Source organism: Felis catus, chromosome B3 (assembly GCF_018350175.1).
Source record: "Felis catus isolate Fca126 chromosome B3, F.catus_Fca126_mat1.0, whole genome shotgun sequence".
NCBI lineage: Eukaryota > Metazoa > Chordata > Mammalia > Carnivora > Felidae > Felis > Felis catus.
In genome coordinates, this window is record NC_058373.1 from 144,569,063 (window position 1) to 144,591,156 (window position 22,094).

General features: G+C 50.7%; 1 protein-coding gene across 1 annotated transcript; it reads left to right on the forward strand.

Annotated features, from left to right (window-relative positions):
• Window positions 1-810: 810 nt before the first annotated feature.
• On the forward strand, window positions 811-10,259 carry AMN (amnion associated transmembrane protein). The gene is made up of 12 exons (XM_023256086.2): window positions 811-951; window positions 1,773-1,891; window positions 1,996-2,040; window positions 8,046-8,133; window positions 8,234-8,451; window positions 8,598-8,735; window positions 8,853-8,961; window positions 9,056-9,132; window positions 9,321-9,486; window positions 9,563-9,752; window positions 9,833-9,926; window positions 10,007-10,259. The coding sequence occupies exons 1-12, from the start codon at window positions 909-911 to the stop codon at window positions 10,085-10,087; spliced, it is 1,368 nt and encodes a 455-aa protein (XP_023111854.2). The 5' UTR covers window positions 811-908; the 3' UTR covers window positions 10,088-10,259.
• The last annotated feature ends 11,835 nt before the right edge of the window (window positions 10,260-22,094 follow it).

The window sequence follows — 22,094 nt, forward strand, 5'->3', positions numbered from 1 at the left end:
CCGTCCACCGGCCAGTCTCACCTACCAGCCATTCGTCGGCCCAAAGCCACCACCTTTTCTCACCCACCATTCACGTCAACAAAGCCCCTCCGACATCTACAATTGCCGTCTCACGCACCCGCCGTCCATTTACCCAAGCACCATTTGTGTCCACCCTCCAGGCTTACCATCTCTCTTCCTCGTGCAGCCACCACCCGCCATCCGTCGCCCGTCCTTCCACAATCCGCTGCCCTCTATCCATCCACCACCCACCAGCCACCGCCCATCGCCCCCCGGTACCACGCCACACCCACCCCGTCACGCACCACTCATCCTCCACCCGCCAGCGCTCTGTTGGTGTGCCTCGGTGGGTTCGCTCACCGCCTGCCATCCCTCTGTCCCCCCTCCTCGGCTAACCAGAGCACGCACCCTCCACCCCTCACCATGCACCTGCTGCCAGCCATTCACCACGCGTTCTGAGGCGCTCGCCACTCAGCCCATCTACCACCGTCCCCAGTGCACCGGCCCCGGCAGGAGGGCCCTGCTCGGAAGGCTGGACACCCAGCTCCCGCGGGTGGGCCCAGTAGGTGCAGCCCCGGACGCGCAGGGACAGAGACAGCAGAGGCCCTAGAGGTTGTTCACCGCCACCACCGTCCCCCCCCCCGCCCCAACCCCACCCTCGTCACGGAGCGGGTGGGTCCTCACGAGCCCCTCTTCCCGGGCGCCCAAGGTCCCCAGGTTCCCGCAGGGCTGAGTGTGGGGGAGGGAGCGAGTCGGACCGGCGCCTCCTGGCGGGGCCTGGAGGTAAATGTGTAACCGCCCGACGGCCGCGCCCCGCCCCGCCCCGCTCCGCCCCGCCCCTCCCGGTCAGGTGGACCCCGCGGGGCAAAGTCTGCGGGTCGGGGTCGGCGCCACGGGCCCGCAGCGGGATGGGCGCGCTGGGCCGGGCGCTGCTGTGGCTGCAGCTGTGCGGTAAGCGGGGGGCGCGCTGGGGGGCGGGGGGCGCTGGGGGGAGCGCCTGACAGGCCGCGGGGGGCGCGGGAGGCTCGGCCCGGCTCCTGCCCGAAGCAGCGTGCGCGTGCGGTCTCCGCGGCCTCAGTTTCCCCGTCCCCGGGGGCGCGCTGGCCCTCCCCCTTTGCACCCGGGCCGGCGCGTGTCCCAGGTGTCCGCCCCCAACGCTCCTCAGTCCCTGTCCTTCTCTCCTTTTCTTTTTTTTTTTTTGGTAAGTTTATTTTTAGTTTATTTTTTTATTTTGAGAGAGGGAGAGAGCATGAGCAGGGGCGGGCAGAGAGAGAACCCCAAGCAGGCCCCACCCCGCCACGCAGAGCCTGACGCAGGGCTTGAACTCCCTAACCCTGAGATCATGACCTGAGCCCAAATCAAGAGTCAGAAGCTCAAGGGACTAAGCCACCCAGGCGCCCCCTGTCCTCCTCTCTTAAGCCCCTGGCGGTCCCCTCAGCACACAGATCCCGATCAGAGCCCACCCTCCAGCGCTTTCTACTGGGCCGAGGCCTCCTACCCCCTTCACGTCGGTCTCCTGCTGCTCCAACGACCAGCAAACTGGGGGCGGGGCTAGGAGGCGATACGGGGGGGGGGGGGGGGGTCCTAGAGGAGGGCACGCAGGAGCGGGCTCTGCAGATCCGGTAGGAGTGTGTCAGAGCACCGAGGCAGGGCTCCCGCAGGGTCTGGGCTGACAGGGAGACTTCATCTGTGCCCCGGGCTCTGTGACCAACCTTCTTCCTCCTGGGGGTTGGGGCGTCTGAGCGGGAAGCACTTAGTCACTCCCTCCCCAGCGATGACCCGCGCGGCCTACAAACTCTGGGTCCCCAACACCAACTTCGAAGTGACCACCAACTGGAGCCAGAACCGGACGCCGTGCGCAGGCGCTGCCGTCGTGTTCCCGGCAGACAAGGTGCTTCCCCTCCCCCAGCCCGGGGCTCGGGGCGGAGACTCACCGGCCGCCAAGTCGAAGAGAGGCAAAGGGGGTCCGCCAGCCAATGCCAGTTCTTTCTGCAGATGGTGTCAGTCCTGGTGCGAGAAGGTCACAGCATCTCCGACATGGTGAGGGGGAGCTGCGGCTGAGACCCAGGTCGGAGGGGGCTGGTGGTCCCCTGAAGCCCCTTTCTTGTCTTGTGACTGGCCCCACCTGCATGGGAAACCGTGCAGGCCTTGGGCCTTTGGCTTCTGGAAGGGCTTTCTGGGAGGCTGGGGAAACCGTATGGCAGAGTAGGCCCTCCCTGGTCCTGTGGTCCCAGCTCAGGCTGGGACCTGTACATTTGGAAGATGCTACATCCTGCGCTTGCCTGGAGCTTTGCTGTGTTAAAGGCTCTGATAAGATCTGGGAGAAAGGCCTCTGATAAGGCCTGTCTCTTAAAGGCGGAGTCAGCAAGCTACTGGCCAAATGCAGCCACGTGGCTGGAGCTAACAATGGTTTTTACATTTTTAAGTGGTTGGGGGGAAAAAGTCAAAAGACGAACATTTTTGTGGCACGTGAAATATGGAATTCAAACTTCAGTGTCCATAAATAAAGTTTCATCAGCACATAGCCCTGCCCATTTGGTCACTAGCATCTATGGCCACTGTCACACTATAAGGCAGAGTTGAGTGGCCATGATGGAGCCCGTGTGGCCTTCAAAGCTTAAAATATTTACTGCCCGACCCTTTACAGAAAAGGTCAGTGCTCCCTGATTTAAAGTGTCATTTCCCAGGACCCAGCAGCGTCAGGGTCACTCCTAGTTCCCACTGCTCGCTGGGGTGGCTCATTGTTGTGTCAAACGCACGCCTGCCAGCAAGATGTGACTGATGTCAGGGTTGCTGGCTCTGAGCAGAGGTGGAGCTGGGGGGAGGGGGGCTCTCGGTATGGGTGCCAGAGTTGGAGTCCTCTCCTGGAGGCCACTGGATTTTGCATGGGTGAGCTGGGGAGAGGGGCATCTGGTGGCCCTGGCCCCGCCCAACCTCTTGCCCAGATGCAGGATCTGGGGACCTCAGGCCTAATTTCCATTCCCTGAGGTGTCCTGGTGAATTGATGGTTTTCAAAAGCAGCGTTAATTGTGGGACCCGGCCACTCATGGGGCAGGGCAAGTCAGTGCAAGGGACCCCTGCCCTACCTGTGAGCTGTTCCTGCCTGGGGAGGGGCCGTCGGGCAGAGACTGGGGGTCCCGGGTCCTGGCAGATCGGGGGTGCAGATGCCGTTTCACATCTGTCCAACCCAGAGACTAAGATGCGGAAGGGGCAGCCAGGTGGAGGAGGGGTGGAGACCTGGAGGGAGGAGCTGGACCCAGCGCCCCCTACCCCCACCTCCCCGCCGTGTATAATCCTGGCACCCGGGACAGGCAGTAGCCTGGAGCAAGCGGAGAGGGGCATCCGGAGCCGGTGGGGAACCCTCGGGCAGGGGGTCCGTCTGGGGTGGGGTCCCGGGGCCGGGGGCCCTGCTCTGATGACCTAGTTATTTTGGTGATTTCCTTTGGAAGCTTGAGCATGTTAAGAGAGGCATTCATTCATGCCTCACAGGTCCCTCTGTCTGGCCCTTCTTTCCATCCCCTGCGGCCCAATTAGGAGCCCCTCCTCCTGTCCTGGGGGCCCAGAAGGTGCCCCCTCACCTCCCAAGTCTGTCTTCTGCCTGCACCGTGGGAGCTGCCCCCCCCCTCCACTGGGCCCGGGTGGGAACTGTCAGGGGGCCCGGGAACAGGCTGAACGGACCCAGAGCTGCCCCCGACCGCCTCCCACCCCCGGAGCACGGGGGTCCCCTCCTCCACGCCGCCTGCCATCAGCGCTGTCCGGCTGCCCAGAGGTAGCCCTAGTAACAGGTGCAGCCACAGCCGTGTTTTAACTTGTCTTTCTCAGGTTTGGGGATTCCCTCCCTGGGATTTTCCCCTTCCTGAACCCCCTCTCCTCTCCCATCTCTACCTTTGGAGGAATCTCGTATTTTCTACCCATGAGCCCACTGTTGGTGCAAGATACTGTGTGTGCCTTCCCGCCGTGAGCGTTCTGCCTGTGGTGCCCTTCCCACCAGAAACCCGAGTCAGAATCGACCGTGCGGAACCTGCTGCCTCACACCTGTGTTCCTGGTGTTTTAAGAATCCCTCCCCGCTGCCAAGTCACAGCCATAACCACCCCTGTGTCTGTTAAGACACAGTTTTGCCACCAGGGTCGCACGCTTGAGTGGGACCCGGCTAGGGAACCAGCTTTATTTTTCTCCTTAGAATAAGCCTGATTTTGGACGTCTTCCTCCGAACCACCAGCTTCATGGCGCTGTCGCCACTGTTCATCAAATGCCCAGGGTGCCCGGGGCTCTCTCGGGGCCCTTGTCCCTCTGCTCGCTTTCCCTGTTCCTGCCGGCACCACGCGTCCTCAGGCTGTGGCTCTGTGGGACGTCTTGCTACCCGAGGGCGACTCCCCCCTCCACTCTCCTGCCAAGAGGCCTGCTAGTTCTTTGCGGATCTGATGCTGCAGAGAAATGGTAGGGTAGCTTTATCAGGTAACAACAGCAACAACAAAACCCGGGAAGTTTGGAAATGAACACCAGCTTTATGCTGTCAAGCCGCCCATTCAGGACCGTGAACTTCTCTGCAAATATCTCACAGCATCCGTCATAAAACTCGATACTGGACTTTTAAAGTGGTCCCCACACAGGTCTTATATAGTATCGGTCCATTCGTAGACCTTTATAGTTTGCTTTCCGTTACGAACGGTTCTCTATTTTTAAAAACTGTGCGTTCCACTTGCTTATCTTTATAAACACCGATAGTTGTTCCTCTTTCTTTCCAGTCCTGACTCCTTTTCCTTCTTTTTCTTTCCAAATAGCATCGTCCAGGACCTCTCCCCCTATGTTATGCACGAGTGACAAAAGTGGGCCTCTGTGCCTGGTTCCAATGGGAAAGAGAAGGCATGTCTCATTTCTCATTGAGTGACTGTTTGCTGCAGGGCTTTGGTACGTGAACTTTATTAAATTGTGGAAATTCTATTACTCACTTGTTAGCAGTGTTTTAAAAAAATCATAAATACATTTGTGGAGTTCTCTGTTGTTGTTTTTTAATTGAGATACGGTTGTCCCCTCCCTGCTTTTAGCCTGTGAATGAGGTTTTCTGAGGTTGAGCTGTCGTGGCAAGACCGATGGCCCCCTGGGACCTGTAGTTGCAGGTCAAACCTGCCACTTCTTCCTAACACCTGGCTTCCCTCCGTCAGAATGTTTGGATTTTGTTGGCACAAGACTCCTCACTGCCACCTGCTGGGACATCACGGTACATACGTCTGGGAAGTCGGGACGGGAGCCGTCCTGGGACAGGAACCCCATGATGACCGTGTTTTGTTTTGTTTTTTAAGCTTCTTAAAAGTTTATTCTCTCTTATTATGACAGAGAGAGAGGGAGAGAGAGAGAGAGAGAGAGAGAGAGAGAGAGAGAGAGAGAGAATCCTAAGCAGGCTCTGCACTGTGCGGAGCCCGACATGGGGCTCAAACCCACAAACTGCGAGATCATGACCTGAGCTGAAATCAAGAGTCGGACGCTTAACCGACTGAGCCACCCAGGCGCCCCACCATGTACTTTTAAAATACACTATTGGAACTAGTCAGCTGATATTTTATATGGGATTTTTTTTTTTGTATCTATAAGTAAAACAAAACTACAATTTTTCTTGTATTGTCCTCCATTCGGTTTGGGAATCAAGATTACACGGGCCTCATGAAATGGCCTGGGCAATTTTCACTCCTTTTTCCACTTCCCAGAATGACTTCTAAGAAGGAGTCAGTTAGTTGTTCCTTGAGAGGTTAGTATCCTTCACCTGTAAAAAACTTGTACTGGAACATGAGGTCCTTGACTAACATTTCAATTTCTTTAGTGCTTGCTGGTCTATTCGGATTCTCTACTGCTTCTTGTGCCCATTTTGACACTGTGAATGTTTCTAGAAATTGTTATATTTCATCCAGGTTTTCACGTCCGGCAGTCCTTTTTATTTCTTAAGCTTTTCGGCGTCTGTGTCCACCCTCATAAGTCCTTCGGTGTGTGGCCGCCGCCCTCTTTCCTCCCGATTTCTTCCAAGCGTTTTCAGAGAAGGCCTCTGTGCGGCCGTCATTCCGAAGTCTTTTCGTTATGCTCCTGCATTTGAATGGAACTTTGGCTGGATATAAAATTCTAGAAGGGAAGTTCTTTTCCTCTCGTACATAAAATATTATATTCTTTCTGCATCCATGGTTGGTGCTGAGAAACCTGACTTCTGAGCCCCCGGGGTGAGCTGCTCTTTCTGAAGCTTTTAGAATGTTCTCTGTGTCATTGACTTGTCTGGGTGTGATTTTCCTTGTTTCCCATTCCGCGCTCCAGGAGACCTTTCCATCTGAGGGGTCCCGGCGTTCTTCAAATCTGCAAAAGTCATGCTCCTTGTTTCTTCAAATATTTCCCCTTCGCCCCCACCCTTTATATATGCATTTCTGCACTTGGATGTCAATTCTCTCTCCTCTCCTGGTGGCTCTGCACTTCCCTGCTCTACTCTGCAGGGTCCCTCAGCAGAAACACCCGTCACTGTGCCTTCTCCAGCTGGACCGGTCCGCATGTTCATCTCACCTATCGTGCTCTTCCTTTCGATGATTACACGTCTCATGATTTATTTATATTTTCTCTTTTGGTTCTTTTTATTATTATTAAACTTTTAATTCCAGTGTGGTTAACATGCAGCGTTATATTAGTTTCCTGGGTACAATATAGTGTTGAATTCAACCCCCTTTGGTTCTTTTAAGATTTTTTAAAATGTTAATTTATTTAAAAAAATTTTTTTAATGTTTATTTTTTTGAGAGAGGGGGAGAGAGACAGAGCGCAAGCAGGGGAGGGGCAGAGACAGAGGGAGACACAGAATCCAAAGGAGGTTCCAGGCTCTGAGCTGTCAGTACAGAGCCGGACGTGGGGCTTGAACCCACAAACTGTGAGATTGTGACCTGAGCTGAATGAAGTCTGGGGCTCAACCGAATGAGCCACCCAGGTGCTCCAAAATGTTGATTTATTTTAGGGACAGAGAGTGCAAGCTGGGGAAGGGCAGAGAGAAAGAGAGACAGAGGACTTGAAGCCGCATCTGAAGCTGGCTCTGTGGTGAGCCCTACTTAGGGCTTGAACACACAAACTGTGATACCATGACCTGAGCCAAAGCTGTGGCCTCAGTGGAGCCACCCAGGCACCCCTGGTTCTTTTCAAAGACTTCAAGTTCTCCACCTCCCCCATTCCTGAGGCATGTCTGTCCCCGCGGCTCACTGCGGCACCTGTGGGTGGGGCTGCCTCAGGTGTGGGGACAGTTGGCCCGTGACCTCACATCCCCCCAGGGGTCGGCCTCTTGGTCAGGGCGGGTGCTCAGGTAGGGGACAAGCAAGCTAGGGCTCGAGGCCCGGCCCTGAGTGGGCCGCCCACGGCGACAGGGAACCACACACGATTCCTGCTCCGCGCAGCTCTCCCGGCCCAGCGCTCCCCTCCAACCCCAACCCCAACCCGGAAGGTCAGGAGGAGGAGGAGGCCTGGGGTCCTGGGGCTTGGGGGCGGTGGGGAGGGAGAGGGCGGCGGGGACTCCGTCACCTGGCCTTCCCACTGCCTTAGATCCTCTGACACCTGAGGCCTGAGCCGTGGCCGGACTTCTGTGGCGAACGGGCTGCACGGGCTGCCGTGGTGGAGCCCAGGCCCGCGAGGGAGACAGAGGCCGCGCTGAGGCCCCGGCACCCCCAAGTGCAGCCCCCTCCCCTCCCTCCCAGTTCCGGCTGCCTTCACATTCCCTTGCGGCTTGGGTTCCCGGCTGGTGCAGCTCCCCCCACCCCGCCCCGCGGTGGGGGGATGTGAGACGCCGTGGCCCGAGTGTCACCCTGTCCCAAACTCTCCACGCGCCCAGGTCTCAGGCGGGGTCTTGCTCCTCGGCCTGCAGTCCCGCTCCCTGGGGCTTATTTGAACCTCGGCGGTTACGGGCCGCCCCCAGCCCCTGACCTCACCCGCCCGCTCCGCGGTCTGCACTCCCTCCCCCGGGGTCGCGGAGGGGAGACGGGTCCCTCTGGGACCCGGGACCGCCGCCTGAGCCCCCCCCCCCCCCCGCGCTTCCTGCAGCTCCTGCCGCGGGACGGGGAGTTCGTCCTGGACTCGGGAGCCGGCTTCGGCGCGGCGGACGCTGGCAGGGACCCGGACTGCGGCGCAGGTGAGGGGCCGGGGCGGGGCCTGCCGGGGCGGGGCGGGGCCGACGTCTGCCGGGGGCGGGGGCGCCCTCGCGCGTAGCTCAGGGACGCGCGCCCACCCAGCCGCCCCCGCGCTCTTCCTCGACCCCGACCGCTTCTCGTGGCACGACCCGCGCCTGTGGCGCTCCGGGGGCGCGGCGCGCGGCCTCTTCTCCGTGGACGCCGAGCGCGTGCCCTGCCGCCACGACGACGTCGTCTTCCCGCCCGACGCCTCCTTCCGGGTGGGCCTCGGCCCCGGCGTCGGGCCCGTGCGCGTCCGCAGCGTCTGGGCTCTGGGCCAGGTGAGCCGCGCGCGCGCGCGCGCACGGGGCCGGCCCGCGTCTCCCCTGCGCGCCTCGGCCCCTCCCGGGCCCCACGCGAGAGTTCCGGGCACTCAGTCGCTGTCCCCTCCTCTGGCTGGCGCCGCCCGCGACCCGGCCACCCGCAGACGTTCACGCGCGACGAGGACCTGGCTGCGTTCCTGGCGTCCCCCGCCGGCCGCCTGCGCTTCCACGGGCCGGGCGCTCTGAGCGTGGGTGCCGAGGCCTGCGCCGACCCGTCGGGCTGCGTCTGTGGCAACGCCGAGGTGAGCGCGGAGGGCACCGGGGTGGCCCGGGTCCGCCGGGGGTGAGGGTGGGGCCGGGGCGGGGCTGGCGCCTGGCCCTCCCTCGACGCCGTCTGCCCCTCCCCCTCTCCGCTCCAGGTACAGCCGTGGATCTGCGCCGCCCTGCTCCGGCCCCTGGGCGGTCGCTGTCCCCCGGCCGCCTGCCGTGACGCCCTCCGGCCCGAGGGGCAGTGCTGCGACCTCTGCGGTGAGCACCCCCTCGTGTTGGCGGGGACGGCCTAGCTACCCTGGTTCGCCCCCGGCCTCACTTTCTCTGCTGGCCCTGGGCCCTCCTGTCGCAGGAGCCATCGTGTCGCTGACCCACGGCCCCAACTTTGACATTGAGCGGTACCGGACGCGGCTGCTGCGAGGCTTCCTGGTAATGGGGCCGCGCTCCACCCCCCCCCCCCCCAGCCCCTACCGCAAGACCCGCCCGGGGCCACACTTTGCCTCATTGACGCGGTTACTCTCCGCGCACCTGCCCACCCCGTGTCCCTGCTGCCGACGCCCCCGCGGGTCCGAGGGCGAAGTCCCTGGGATAACCCTGTCTCCACCCCCTCCCCCCAGCCCCAGTACCAGGGGCTGCAAATGGCCGTGTCCAAGGTGCCGCGCCAGAACGCAGGCGCCGAGGCAGACACGGAGATTCAGGTGGTGCTGGCAGAGACCGGGCCCGACGGGACGGGCGGCGCGGGGCGGCTGGCACGTGCCCTCCTGGCGGACGTCGCCGAGCACGGTAACCGCGGGTGCCCTTTTCCCGGCCCCTGCCCCGCCCCGCCTGGCGGAGACTGAGCCGGCGCCCTCCGTTGTAGGCGAAGGCCTGGGGGTCCTGTCCGCGGCAGTCCGGGAGTCGGGCGCGCCGGTCGGGGACGGCTCCGCAGCGGGACTGGAAGGTTCGGGAATGCGCGCGGGGCTGGCAGGCGGCGTGGCGGCGGGGCTGCTCCTGCTGCTGCTGGCGCTGCTGGCGGGGGCGCTGTTGCTTCGTGGCGCTCGGAGCTTCAGGTACGCGGGGGTGCCGCGGGGGACGGAGGCTCACGTCGCGGAGGAGGAACGCGGGGTTCATGTACGTCCTTGTTCCCCAGGTGGAGTAGGCGCGACGAAGCGGCCCCAGCGCCCTTCGTGGCGCCCTTGGGCTTCTCCAACCCGGTGTTCGACGTGGCGGGCTCAGTGGAGCCGGTGAGGGGACGGGTGTGGGTAGCGGTCTTCCCGGGGGCTGTGCTGGGCGCAGACGCACCTTGACCCTGCGCACCCTGCAGCCTTCCGCCCCACAGGTGGAAAACAGCAGCGTCAGCCGCAGCTACTTCGTTAACCCTCTTTTTGCCGAGGCGGAGGCCTGAGCCCCCGTGTGACTGGCCAGCCCCCCTTCTGCCCTCCGCCGCCCCATTTCGAGAAATGTACGGGTCCCTGACATTAAAAGATCTCCGTTCCCTTTTCCACACTCCTTGTCCCCAGCCCCTGCAGACCAAGGACAGGGTGGCTTTGCCCAATAAAGGGGTTTCTTGCACCTGCTATCACTTGCCTCCTGTGTCCCCACCCCTTTGCCTTTGCTTGAATGTGGAGAGCCGGCCAGTGCCCTCGTCACTCCATTGGTGAGGGGTGAGCCTCAGAGTCCTCCCTTCTGGTCACCTGCAAAGGGCAGTTCTGGGCACTACCTGTAGAATGGGTCCCCGAGAAGATTGCAGTCTGCAGAGTTGCCCCCAGGACAAGGAGGGGGTTGGAACTCAGGAGATGGGGTGCTTAGAAGCCAACAGGAGTGAGGCACCTGGTGAGGCTGGCTGTCCAGTAGTCCCCCAACATCATGCCAAATGGCTGTTGACCTTGCAAATACAACAGCCGGCCATTTTACCAGAAAAACGGGTTTGTTCTGGAATGGCAGAGGAGTTGCACTTCGGGGTATGCAGGCTGTGGCGAAACCGCGGGCAGGCAAGTCTGGAGACCAAAGGAGAGGAACGCGGTAGAGAAAAGGCAGGGGGTTGGGCGGGGCTGGTCTGAGTGGCGGTCCACCGGGGGCAGCGGGCCTTGGGGCTGGTGGCGCTTTCTCACTGGCTGGCTGGTACCAGGCCGGAAGGGCTTCCTCCTCCTGCCGGTCCGGTGGGGGGACGGAGGGCAGGTGGGTGTGGTGCCCACCGGCTGGAGGCTCCGTGTGGATGAAGTAGCCTTCACTCAGGCTCCCATCTTCCTCTTCTGATGAAGATTTTTCCTTAAAAGCATCACTGATCAAGAGTTACTAGGTGTCATTTGTGTCCCTCAGTGCCAGGAAAGACCTTTCCCACGTGGTGGGTCCCACATCGGAGGGAAAGTGCATAGCGGTGAGAAACATTTAAGGCCGCATTTGAATAGTGAGGAAGGTTTGGAGGAAGGACTCAGGGGTTTCCCATCCGAGGTCCGCTTCCTGCTGAGGTCGCTCCTGTCGGAGATCATCTCCAAGCAGTGAGCTGGCGTCACCTAAACGGTTTCTACAAAGGTTTGACAAGCACCGGGAAGAAACAATGATTACGCAGGGCTGGTGAGCAGCACCTGGCAGGGGCCCTTCCAACAAGGTTGAAGAGACCTTCTGGAGTGTCTTTTGCAGTCGACGGAACGTCTGGTTGCAGGTGGTGACCTTCGCTCTCTGCATCTCATGGGCGCGTGCCGTGGAAAGATGGTTCTGCTCACGAGCCCTGGTTCTCAGTAGACAGGGTTCGGCCTTTGCGGTACTGGGGTACCTGCTCTTACCAGCTGTGTGGATCGGAGCGGGCAGGAGCCAGGTGCACCCTTGCCCTGTAAACTACCCCAGAGGGGGTGGAGCTGAGATTTAGAAGGGCCGATAGCAGTGCTTTTGGCTGGGGTACTGGAAGCATCTTTGCAAATTTTGCCAGTTGGGTTGGTTTTTTTTTTTAACTTTTTAAATGTTTATTTTTCAGAGTGAGTGAGCGAGCGTGAGTGGGGGAGGGGCAGAGAGAGGGAGACAGAGGATCTGAAGTTGGCTCCACGCTGACAGCCCGATGCGGGGCTCAAACTCACGAACCTCGAGGTCATGACGTGAGCGGAAGTCAGATGCTTCACGGACTGAGCCACCCAGGTGCCCCTGCCAGTTGAGTCTAAATAATGCCGTGTGTTTTACTAGCCCTGAGGGCTGGGGGTGGGAAGCACAGTGCTTTAGAACCGGCTCAACAGCACAGACCTGTTGAGTCACCTGAACTGTGACATGGGTTTTCCAGTGACTGGAGTTCAAGGAGGTTTCCCCAGGTAGGGATGGAATTTTCTATTAGGACTTTTGCTGTTACCCGTCTACAAGGGAAAGCCTCAGTCCAGGAGGAAACCTACAACCCACGACTAAATCCTATTTCTATCAGCTCCACGGGGGGAGCTGATTAAAACCCACTTGCCAGACCCCAAATGGTCCATTGAGCAATTAAAACGCCTGAGGGCGCTGAGGGCAGGTTTCCCAGGACTATTTGGGGCAGGTGGGACGAGCAAGGCGGCAGCATTCTGTGGCCTTGCTGATGTTCTCCTGTCGGCGTTAGTGTATAAAGTCTGTCATTTAACCAGCAGACCAGTGACTGCACGCACAGTGGCCGGGGATGGGAGTTTTAGAGTCTCTGGCGGGACTGGATGGGTCTTTGGTCCCAGCTAGAGTTCTCTCATATTGAACCAACACACTTCCAATATTGTTTGGCTCTCTTTGGGGCCGACTGGTGGGCATTTGTTGTTGATTTTTCTAGGTGGTCATTTGGGGGACCACAACGGAGGTCTGGTTGTTGGTTTCTTTGAGAGCAGCGTCTTTGGTGGCACTGTCAGTGAGGTGGTTCCCTTTGCCTCCAGAGTCAAGTCTGAAGTGCCCAGAGACCTTAATAATAGAGCCGCTGGCGAAAGTGAGGCATCTGATACAGTTAGGGCCACTTTCCATTTTATTCCCATTAGAGGTGAGGAAACCTTCCCGAACATCCCAAAGTCCTGGGCTCCCTGTACCGACAGCAGGTACAGATGTTTGTGGTTTGGCCCTTGGCTAAGGTGCAAGCCCGAGAGCATCTGACTCAGGCGGAGTTGGGCTGAAGCAATCCGTGAAGTGGTAACTACGGTAAGTGTGGTTACCGCCTGTCGCCGTCCAGAGGTGTTCCGGTGCTAGTGACTCTCTTCCTTATGCGGCTCTCACAAGCCCCGCCTTTCTACCTGGAAGACGGTGCATCCTAATCCCCTTCACCTAGTTCATCGTCCCCCCCCCCTTCTGGCAACCACCGCTTGTAAATTAGTGCTGTCATAAACACAGGGGAGCAAACGTCTTTTCAAATGACTACTTCCATTTTCTTCGGATAAATACCTCAGAGTGGAACCGCGGGATCATACCGTAGTTCCGTTTTTAACTGAGGAACCTCCATACGGTTTTCCAGAGTGGCTGCACCGGTTTGCATTCCCACCAGCAGGGCAAGAGGGTCTCCTTTCTCCGCATCCTCGCCAACACCTGCTGTTTCCTATGTGGTTGACTTTAAAAGGCGTTCTGACAGGTGCGAGCTGACACCTCGTTGTGGTTTGGATCGGCATTTCCCTGACGGTTAGCGCCGGTGAGCTGCTTTTCGTGTGTCTGCTGGCCATCCGTATGTCTTCTTGGAAAGCTGTCTATTCAGGTGTTCTGCCCACTTAAAAAAAACGGGATTGGTTTTTTTGATACTGAGTTTTAAGAATGAAAAAAAATTTTTTTAATGTTTATTTTTGAAAGAGAGCATGAACAGGAGGTGGCGGACAGAGAGAGAGGGAGACACAGAATCCAAAGCAGGTTCCAGGCTCTGAGCTGTCAGCACAGAGCCCAGTGTGGGGCTCGAACCCATGAACCGGGAGATCATGTCCTGAGCCGAAGTTGGACGTTTAACCAACTGAGCCACCCAGGTGCCCCCATGAATTCTTTATATATTTTTAATGTTAACCCCTTATCAGATATAGTATTTACAAATAGCTTCTCTCATTCAGTATGTCACTTTTTTGTTTTGTTGATGGTTTACTTTGCTGTGCAAAAGCTTTTTAGTTTGATGTAGTTTCATTTACTTTTGCTTTTGTTGTCCTTGCCTGAGGAGACAGATCCAAAAAACTATTGCTCAGACTAATATCAAAGAGCTTGCTGCCTTTTTTCTTCTAGGATTTTTATGGTTTCAGGTGTTCTGTTTAGGTCTTTAATCCATTTAAAGTTTGTTTTTGTGCATGGTGTAAGAACGTGGTCCAGTTCTCCCAGCACCATTTCTTGAAGAGACTGTCTTTTCTTCACTGGATATTCCTGCCTTCTTGGTCATAGATTAGTTGACCATGTAAGTGTGGGTTTATTTCTGAGCTCAGTGTTTTGTTCCATTGATCCATGTGTGTTTTTGTGCCAGTGCCATACCGTATTGATTACCACAGCTTTGTAGTATACTTTGAAATCAGGGAGCAAGGTTCTAGTTTTGTTCTTTTTCAAGATTTCTTTGGCTATGCATGATCTTTTGTGGTTCTGCATAAATATAGGATTATTTGTTCTAATTCCGTGATAAATGCCATTGGTATCTTGACACAGATTCCACTGAATCTGTAGGTTGCTTTGGGTGGTATGGACATTTTAACATCAGCTTTTCCAATTTACAAACATAGTTTGTTTGTCCATCTTCTGTGTCCTCTTTATTTCATTAATGTCTTATAGTTTTCAGAGTACAGTTCTTTCACCTCCTTGGCTAAATTTATTTTTAGGTGCTATTTTATTCTTTTTGATGAAGTTGTGAGATTTTTTTTTCTAAATTTTTAATATATTTTTTATAAGTTTTTTTTTGATGTTTATTTTTGAGAGAGACAGAACATGGTGGGGGAGGGGCAGAGAGAAGGAGACACGGAATCTGAAGCAGGCTCTAGGCTCTGAGCTATCAGCACAGAGCCTAACTTGGGCTCAAACCCACAAACCATGAGATCATGACCTGAGCCAAAGTCGGATGCTCAACCGACTGAGCCACCCAGGTCTCCCCAACTTTTAAATATTTAATTGAATTATAGTTGATATACAATATTATATTTGTTATATAACATAGTGACTTAACAATTATATGCATTACAAAATGTTCACCATAAGTGTAGTTACTATCTGCCACCATACGAATGTATTACAATATTATTGACTATATTCCCTATGCTGTACTTTTCATCCCTGTGATTTATTTTATAATCGAAAGTGTTTTTTTAAAGACTTTTAAAGTAATCTCTACTTTTGAAATGGGGATTGAACTCACAACCCCGAGATCAAGAGTCACGTACTCTACTGACTGAACCAGCCTGGTGCCCCTGTAATTGGAAGTTGTGCCTTCAATCCCCTTCACCAATTTCGTCCATCTCTCTTCTCCCTTTCCCTCTGGCAAGCTACCTGTTTGTTCTTTGTGTCTGTGAGTCTGTTTGTTCATTTGTTTTTACTTTCAGATTCTATATACAAGGAAAATATATGGTGTTTCTCTTACTCTGATTTATCTCTCACAGCATTATACCCTCTAGTTCCATCAATGTTGCTGCAAATGGCAAGATTTCATTCTTTTTTATGGCTGAGTAATATCCCATTGTTTATACACACCAGATCTTCTTTATCCATTCATCTATTTAATTTTTTTAATGTTTATTTATATTTGAGAGAGAGAGCATGCACAAGTTGGGGAGGGGCAGAGAGAGAGGGAGACACAGAATGTGAACTGGGCTCCAGGCTCAGGGCTGTCAGCACAGAGCCCGATGTGGGGCTCGAACTCACAAACTGCGAGATCATGACCTGAGCTGAAGTTGGACGCTTAACCGATTGAGCCACCCAGGCGCCCCTCCACTCATCTATTGATGGACACTTGGGCTGCTTCCACATCTTGGCTGTTGTAAATGATGCTGCATAAATCATACAGGAGCATAGTTCTTTTCAAAATTAATGGTTTCATTTTCTTTGGGTAAGTACCCAGAAATGGGATTAGTAGATTATATGGTATTTCTAGTTTTAATTTTTTTGAAAAGCCTCCATATTGTATTCCATAGTGACTACACCAAGTTACATTTCCACCAGCAGTGCATGAGGGTTTCCTTTTTTCCACATCCTTACCAACACTTGTTTTTTCTTGTCATTTTCATACTAGCCATTCTGCTACGTGTGAAATGGATATCCCATTGCAGTTTGGGGTTGACATTTCTCTAATGGTTAGTGGTGCCAGGCATCTTTGCATGTATCTGTTGGCCATCTGTATGTCTTCTTGGAAAAATGTTTAGGTCCTCTGCCCATTTTTTAATTGGATTGTGTGTGTGTGTGTGTGTGTATGTACACATACATACGTACATGCACTGAGTTGTATGAGTTCTTTATGTATTTTGGATGTTAATCCCTTATCAGATACATAATTTGCAAATAGCTTCTCCCAATCAGTAATTGCCTTTTTATTTTGTTCATGGTTTACTTTGCTGTGCAAAACCTTTTTAGTTTCATGTAGTCCCAATTGTTTATTTTTGCTCTTGTCTCTTTGGCCTAGGGGGAGAGAGCCAGAAAAATATTGCTGAGGCTGATGTCCAAGAATTTGCTGCCTATGTTTTCTTTTAGGATTTCTGTGGTTCTGGGTCTCACATTTAGATCTCTAATCCATTTTGAGTTTATTCTTGTGTGTGGCATAGAGACAGTGGTCTAGTTTCTTTGTATGTAGCTGTCCACTTTTCCCAGCACCATTTATTGAAGAGGCCATCTTTCCCTCATTTTATATTCCTGCCTCTTTTGTCATATGTGCGTGGGCTTATTTCTGGTTTTATCATTTTGTTCCATTGATCTGTCTTTTTTTTTTTTTTTTTTTTTTTTTTTTTTTGCAAATACCATACTGTTTTGATTACTGCAGTTTTGTAGTATGGTTTCAAATCTGGAATTGTGATACTCCCAGCTTGGTTATTCTTTCTCAAGATTGCTTTGGCTATTTGGGGCCTTGTGGTTCCATTCAAATTTTAGGATTACTTGTTCTACTTGTGTGCAAAATACTGTTGGCATTTTGATAGGGATTTCACTGGTTCTGTAGATTGCTTGGGTAGTATGGACATTTTAACAGTATTAATTTTTTCGATCCATGAGCATGATATATCTTTCCCTTTATTTGTGTTGTCTCCAATTTATCTTATCAGTGTCTTACTGTCTTCAGAGTACAGTTAATTCGTCTCTTTGGTTAAATATATTCCTGGGTATCTTATTCTTCTCATCAATTGTATATGAGATTGTTTTCTTAATCTCTCTTTCTGCTAGTTTGTTATTAGTGTATAAAAACACAACAGGTGCCTGGGTGGCTCAGCTGGTTAAGCATCTGACTCTGGATTTTGGCTCAGGTCATGATCTCATGGTTTGTGAGTTCAAACCCTGTGTTGGGCTCTGTGCTGGCAGTGTGGAGCCTGCTTGTGATTCTCCTTTTCAAAGCAAATAAACTTAAAAATGTTTAAAGAAACACAACAGATTTTTAATATTTTACATTCTGCAACTTTACTGAATTCATCTATTCTTATTTTTAAAATATTTAAAATGTTTTATTTATTTTTTTGAGAGAGAGAGAGAATGAATGAATGAATGAATGAATGAGTGGGTAGGAGCAGGGAGAGAGCAAGACACAGATTCCAAAACAGGCTGTAGGCTCTGAGCTGTCAGCACAGAGCCTGATGCAGGGCTTGAACTCTGGAATGAGATCTTGACCTAGGCTGAAGTCGGACACTCAACCAACTGAGCCACCCAGGCGCCCCATGAATTCATTTATTCTAATAATATTTTGGTGGAGTCTTAAAGTTTTCTGATATGTTACATGTCATCTGCAACTAGTGATACTTCCAGTTCTTTTTTTTTTAGTATCATTTTGGATGCCTTTTATTTCCTTTTCTTGTTTGATTGCTGTGGCTAGGAATTCCAGTACCATGTTGAATAAAAGTGGTGAGTTCATATCATTGTCTTGTTCCTGATCTTAGAGGAAAAACTTGGAGCTTTTCACCAGTGAATTTTATGTTAGCTGTGGGTTTTTCATATAAGGCCTTTATTATGTTAAGGTATGTTCCCTCTACAACTACTTTGTTGAGAGTTTTTATCATGAGTAGATGTTGAATTTTGTCAAAAATGCCTTTTTTGCATCTATTGAGATGATCATACGACTTTTATCCTTAATCCTGTTAATGTGGTGTATCATGCTGATTGTGCAGATTTTGAATCATCTTTGTATCTTTAGAATAAATCCTACTTGATTGTGGTGAATGACCCTTTTAACGTATTAAATTTGGTTTGCTAATATTTTGTCAAGGAGTTTTGTATCTATGTTCGTCAGCGTTACTGGCCTTTAATTTTCTTTTCTTTCTTTCTTTCTTTTCTTTTTTTTTCTTTTGTAGTATCTTTGCCTGGTTTTGGTATCTGGGTAGTGCTGGCCTCAGAATGAATTTGGAAGCATTCCTCTCTCTTCTACTTTTTGGAACAGTTTGAGAATAGGTATTAACTCTTTTAATGTTTGGTGGAATTCATCTGTGAATCCATCTGGTTCAGGACTTTTGGGGAGTTTTTAAAAGTCATTATTATGAATTCAATTTAATTACTAGTAATCAGTGTGTTCAGATTTTCTCTTTCTTCCTGATTCAGTCTTGGAAGATTGTATGTTTCTAGGAATTTATCCATTTCTTAAAGGTTGTTCAGTTTGTTGGTGTGTAATTTTTCTTTTTTTAAATCTTATTTATTTTTTTAAAATTTACATCCAAGTTAGCATATAGTGCAATAATGATTTCAGGAGTAGATTCCAGTGATTCATCCCCTATGTATAACACCCAGTGCTCATCCCAACAAGCATCTTCCTTAATGCCCCTTACCCATTTAGCCCATCCCCCCACCCACGACCCCTCCAGCAATCCTGTTTGTTCTATGTATTGAAGAGTCTCTTATGTTTTGTCCCCCTCCTTATTTTCATGTTTTTGCTTCCCTTCCTTTATGTTCATCTGTTTTGTATTTTAAATTCCACATATGAGTAAAGTCATATATTTGTCTTTCTCTGACTAATTTCGCTTAGCATAATACCTTCTAGTTCCATCCATGTAGTTGCAAATGGCAAGATTTCATTCTTTTTGATTGCCGAGTAATACTCCATCGTATATATATATGTATATACACACACACACACATATACATACACACACATATATACATACACACCACATCTTCTTGATCTATTCATCTGTTGATGGACATTTGGGCTCTTTCCATACTTTGGCTATTGTCAATAGGGCTGCTATATATATACATTGGGGTGCATGTGCCCCTTCAAAACAGCACATCTGTATCCCTTGGATAAATACCTAGTAGTGCAATTGCTGGGTTGTAGGGTAGTTCTATTTGTAATTTTTTGAGGAACCTCCACACTGGTTTCCAGAGTGGCTGCAGCGGTTTGCATTCCCACCAGCAGTGCAAAAGAGTTCCTCTTTCTCTGCATTCTTGCCAACATCTGTTGTTGCCTGGGTTGTTAATGTTAGCCATCTGATAAGTGTGAGGTGGTATCTCATTGTGGTTTTAATTTGTATTTCCCTGATGAGTGATATTGAGCATTTTGTCATGTGTCTGTTAGCCATCTGGATGTCTTCTTTGGAAAAGTGTCTATTCATGTCTTTTGCCCATTTCTTCCCTGGATTATTTTTTTTGGGGGGGTGTTGAGTTTGAGAAGTTCTTTGTAGATTTTGGGTACTAACCCTTTATCTGATAGGTCATTTGCAAATACCTTCTCCCATTCCATCAATTGCCTTTTAGTTTTGTTCATTGTTTCTTTCACTGTGTAGAAGCTTTTTATCTTGATGAGGTCCCAATAGATCATTTTTGCTTTTTTTTCCCCTTGCCTCCAGAGATGTGTTGAGTAAGAAGTTGCTGTGGCTGAGGTCAGAGAGGTTTTTGCCTGCTTTCTCCTCTAGGGTTTTGATGGCTTCCTGTCTTACATTTAGGTCTTTCATCCATTTTGAGTTTATTTTTGTGTATGTTGTAAGAAAGTGGTCCAGGTTCATTTTTCTGAGTGTCGCTGTCCAGTTTTCCCAGCACCTTTTGCTGAAGAGCAATGGTCTTTATTCCATTGGATATTCTTCCCTGCTTTGTCAAAGATTAGTTGGCCATACGTTTGTGGGTTCATTTCTGGGTTTTCTATTCTGTTCCATTGATCTGAGTGTCTGTTTTTTGTGCCAGTACCATTACTATCTTGATGAATACAGCTTGGTAATACAGCTTGAAGTCTGGGATTGTAATGCCTCCTGCTTTAATTTGCTTTTTCAGGATTGCTTTGGCTATTCAGGGTCTTTTCTGGTTCCATGCAAACTTTAGGATTGTTCTGGTTTTGTGAAGAATGCTGGTGTTATTTTGATAGGGATTACATTGAATATGTAGACTGGTTTGGGTAGCATCGACATTTTAATAATATATGTTCTTCTAATCCATGAGCATGAATATTTTTCCATTGTTTGTGTCTTCAATTTCTTTCATAAACTTTCTATAGTTTTCAGTGTATAGGTTTTTAACCTCCCTGGTTAGGTTTATTCCTAGGTATTTTATGGTTTTGGGTGCAATTGTAAATGGGATTGATTCCTTGATTTCTCTTTCTATTGCTTCATTATTGGTGTATAGAAATGTAACCAATTTCTGTGCATTGATTTTACATCCTGCAACTTTGCTGAATTCATGGATCACTTACAGCGGTTTTCTGGTGGAATCTTTTGGGTTTTCCATATAGAGTATCAGAGTGTCTACGAAGAGTGAAAGTTTGGCATCTGCCTGGCCAATTTGGATGCCTTTTATCCCTTCACATTGTGTGACTGCTGAGGCTAGGACTTCCAATACTATGTTGAATAATAGTGGCGAGAGTGGACATCCCTGTCATGTTCCTGACCTTAGGGGGAAAGCTCTCAGTTTTTCCCCATTGAGGGATGATATTAGAGTTGGGTCTTTCATATATGGCTTTTAAGATCTTGAGGTATGATCCTTCTAACCCTACTTTCTTGAGAGTTTTTATCAAGAAAGGATGCTGTAATTTGTCAAAGTCTTTCTCTGCATCTATTGAGAGGATTGTGTGTTTTTTGTCCTTTTGTTCTTTCTTTTATTGATGTGATGAATCACATGGAATTTTTTTGAATATATTGAACCAGCCCTGCACCCCGGATATAAATCCCACTTGGTCATGGTGAATAATTTTTTTAATGTATTGTTGGATCTGGTTGGCTATTATCTTGTTGAGGATTTTTGCATCCATGTTCATCAGGGAAATTGGTCTGTGGTTCTGCTTTTTTGTGGGGGTCTTTGGTTTTGGAATCAAGGTAATGCTGGTTTCATAGAATGAGTTTGGAAGTTTTCCTTCCATTTCTATTTTTTTGGAACAGCTTCAAAAGAATAGTTGTTACCTCTTCTTGAAACGTTTGCTAGAATTCGCCTGGAAAGCCATCTAGCCATGGACTCTTGGTTTTTGGGAGATTTTTGATTACTAATTAGATTTTTTTTTAATGGTTATGGGTTTATTCTTCCTGTTTCAGTTTTGGTAGTTTATATGTTTCTAGGAATTTGTCCATTTCTTCCAGATTACCCAATTTATTAACATATAATTGCTCATAATGTTCTCATCATTATTTGTATTTCTGCAGTGTTGATTGTGATCCCTCCTCTTTCATTCTTGATTTTATTTGGGTCCCTTCCTGTTTCTTTTTGATTAAACTGACTAGAGTTTTATCAATTTTGTTAATTCTTTCAAAGAACCAGCTCCTGGTTTCATTGATCTGTTTTTGTTTTGTTTTATTTGCTTTCAATACCATTGATTTCTGCTCTAATCTTTATTATTTCCCATCTTCTGCTGGTTTTGGGTTTTATTTGCTGTTCTTTTTCCAGTTCTTTAAGGTATAAAGTTAGGTTGTGTATCTGAGACCTTTCTTCCTTCTTCAGGAAGGCCTGGATTGCTATATATTTCCCTCTTATTACCGCCTTTGCTGTGTCCCAGAGGTTTTGGGCTGTGGTGTTATCATTTTCATCACCTTCCATGTACTTTTTAATTTCCTCTTTAACTTCTTCGTTAAACTTTCTTTTGGCGACCATTAGCATGATAGATGGTTCTCCATCCCCTTACTTTGAATCTGAAGGTGTCTTTAGGTCTAAAATGGGTCTCTTGTATACAGCACATAGATGGATCTTGTTTTCTTATCCATTCTGTTACCCTGTGTCTTTTGATTGGAGCATTTAGTCCACTGACATTTAGAGTGAGTACTGAAAGATATGAATTTATTGCCATTATGTTGCCTGTAGAGTTGGGAGTTTCTAGTGGCATTCTCTGGTCCTTCTAGTCTTTGTTGCTTCTGGTCTTGTTTTGTTTCATCTTTTCTCTCCTCAAGAGAGTG

Bases quoted from the DNA above. Each gene is read 5' to 3' on its own strand.
- AMN (XM_023256086.2), top strand. From the start codon at position 909: ATGGGCGCGCTGGGCCGGGCGCTGCTGTGGCTGCAGCTGTGCG. The intron at 952-1,772 runs GTAAGCGGGGGG...CTCCCTCCCCAG, and splicing joins GCTGTGGCTGCAGCTGTGCG to CGATGACCCGCGCGGCCTAC. The intron at 8,736-8,852 runs GTGAGCGCGGAG...TCTCCGCTCCAG, and splicing joins GCGTCTGTGGCAACGCCGAG to GTACAGCCGTGGATCTGCGC.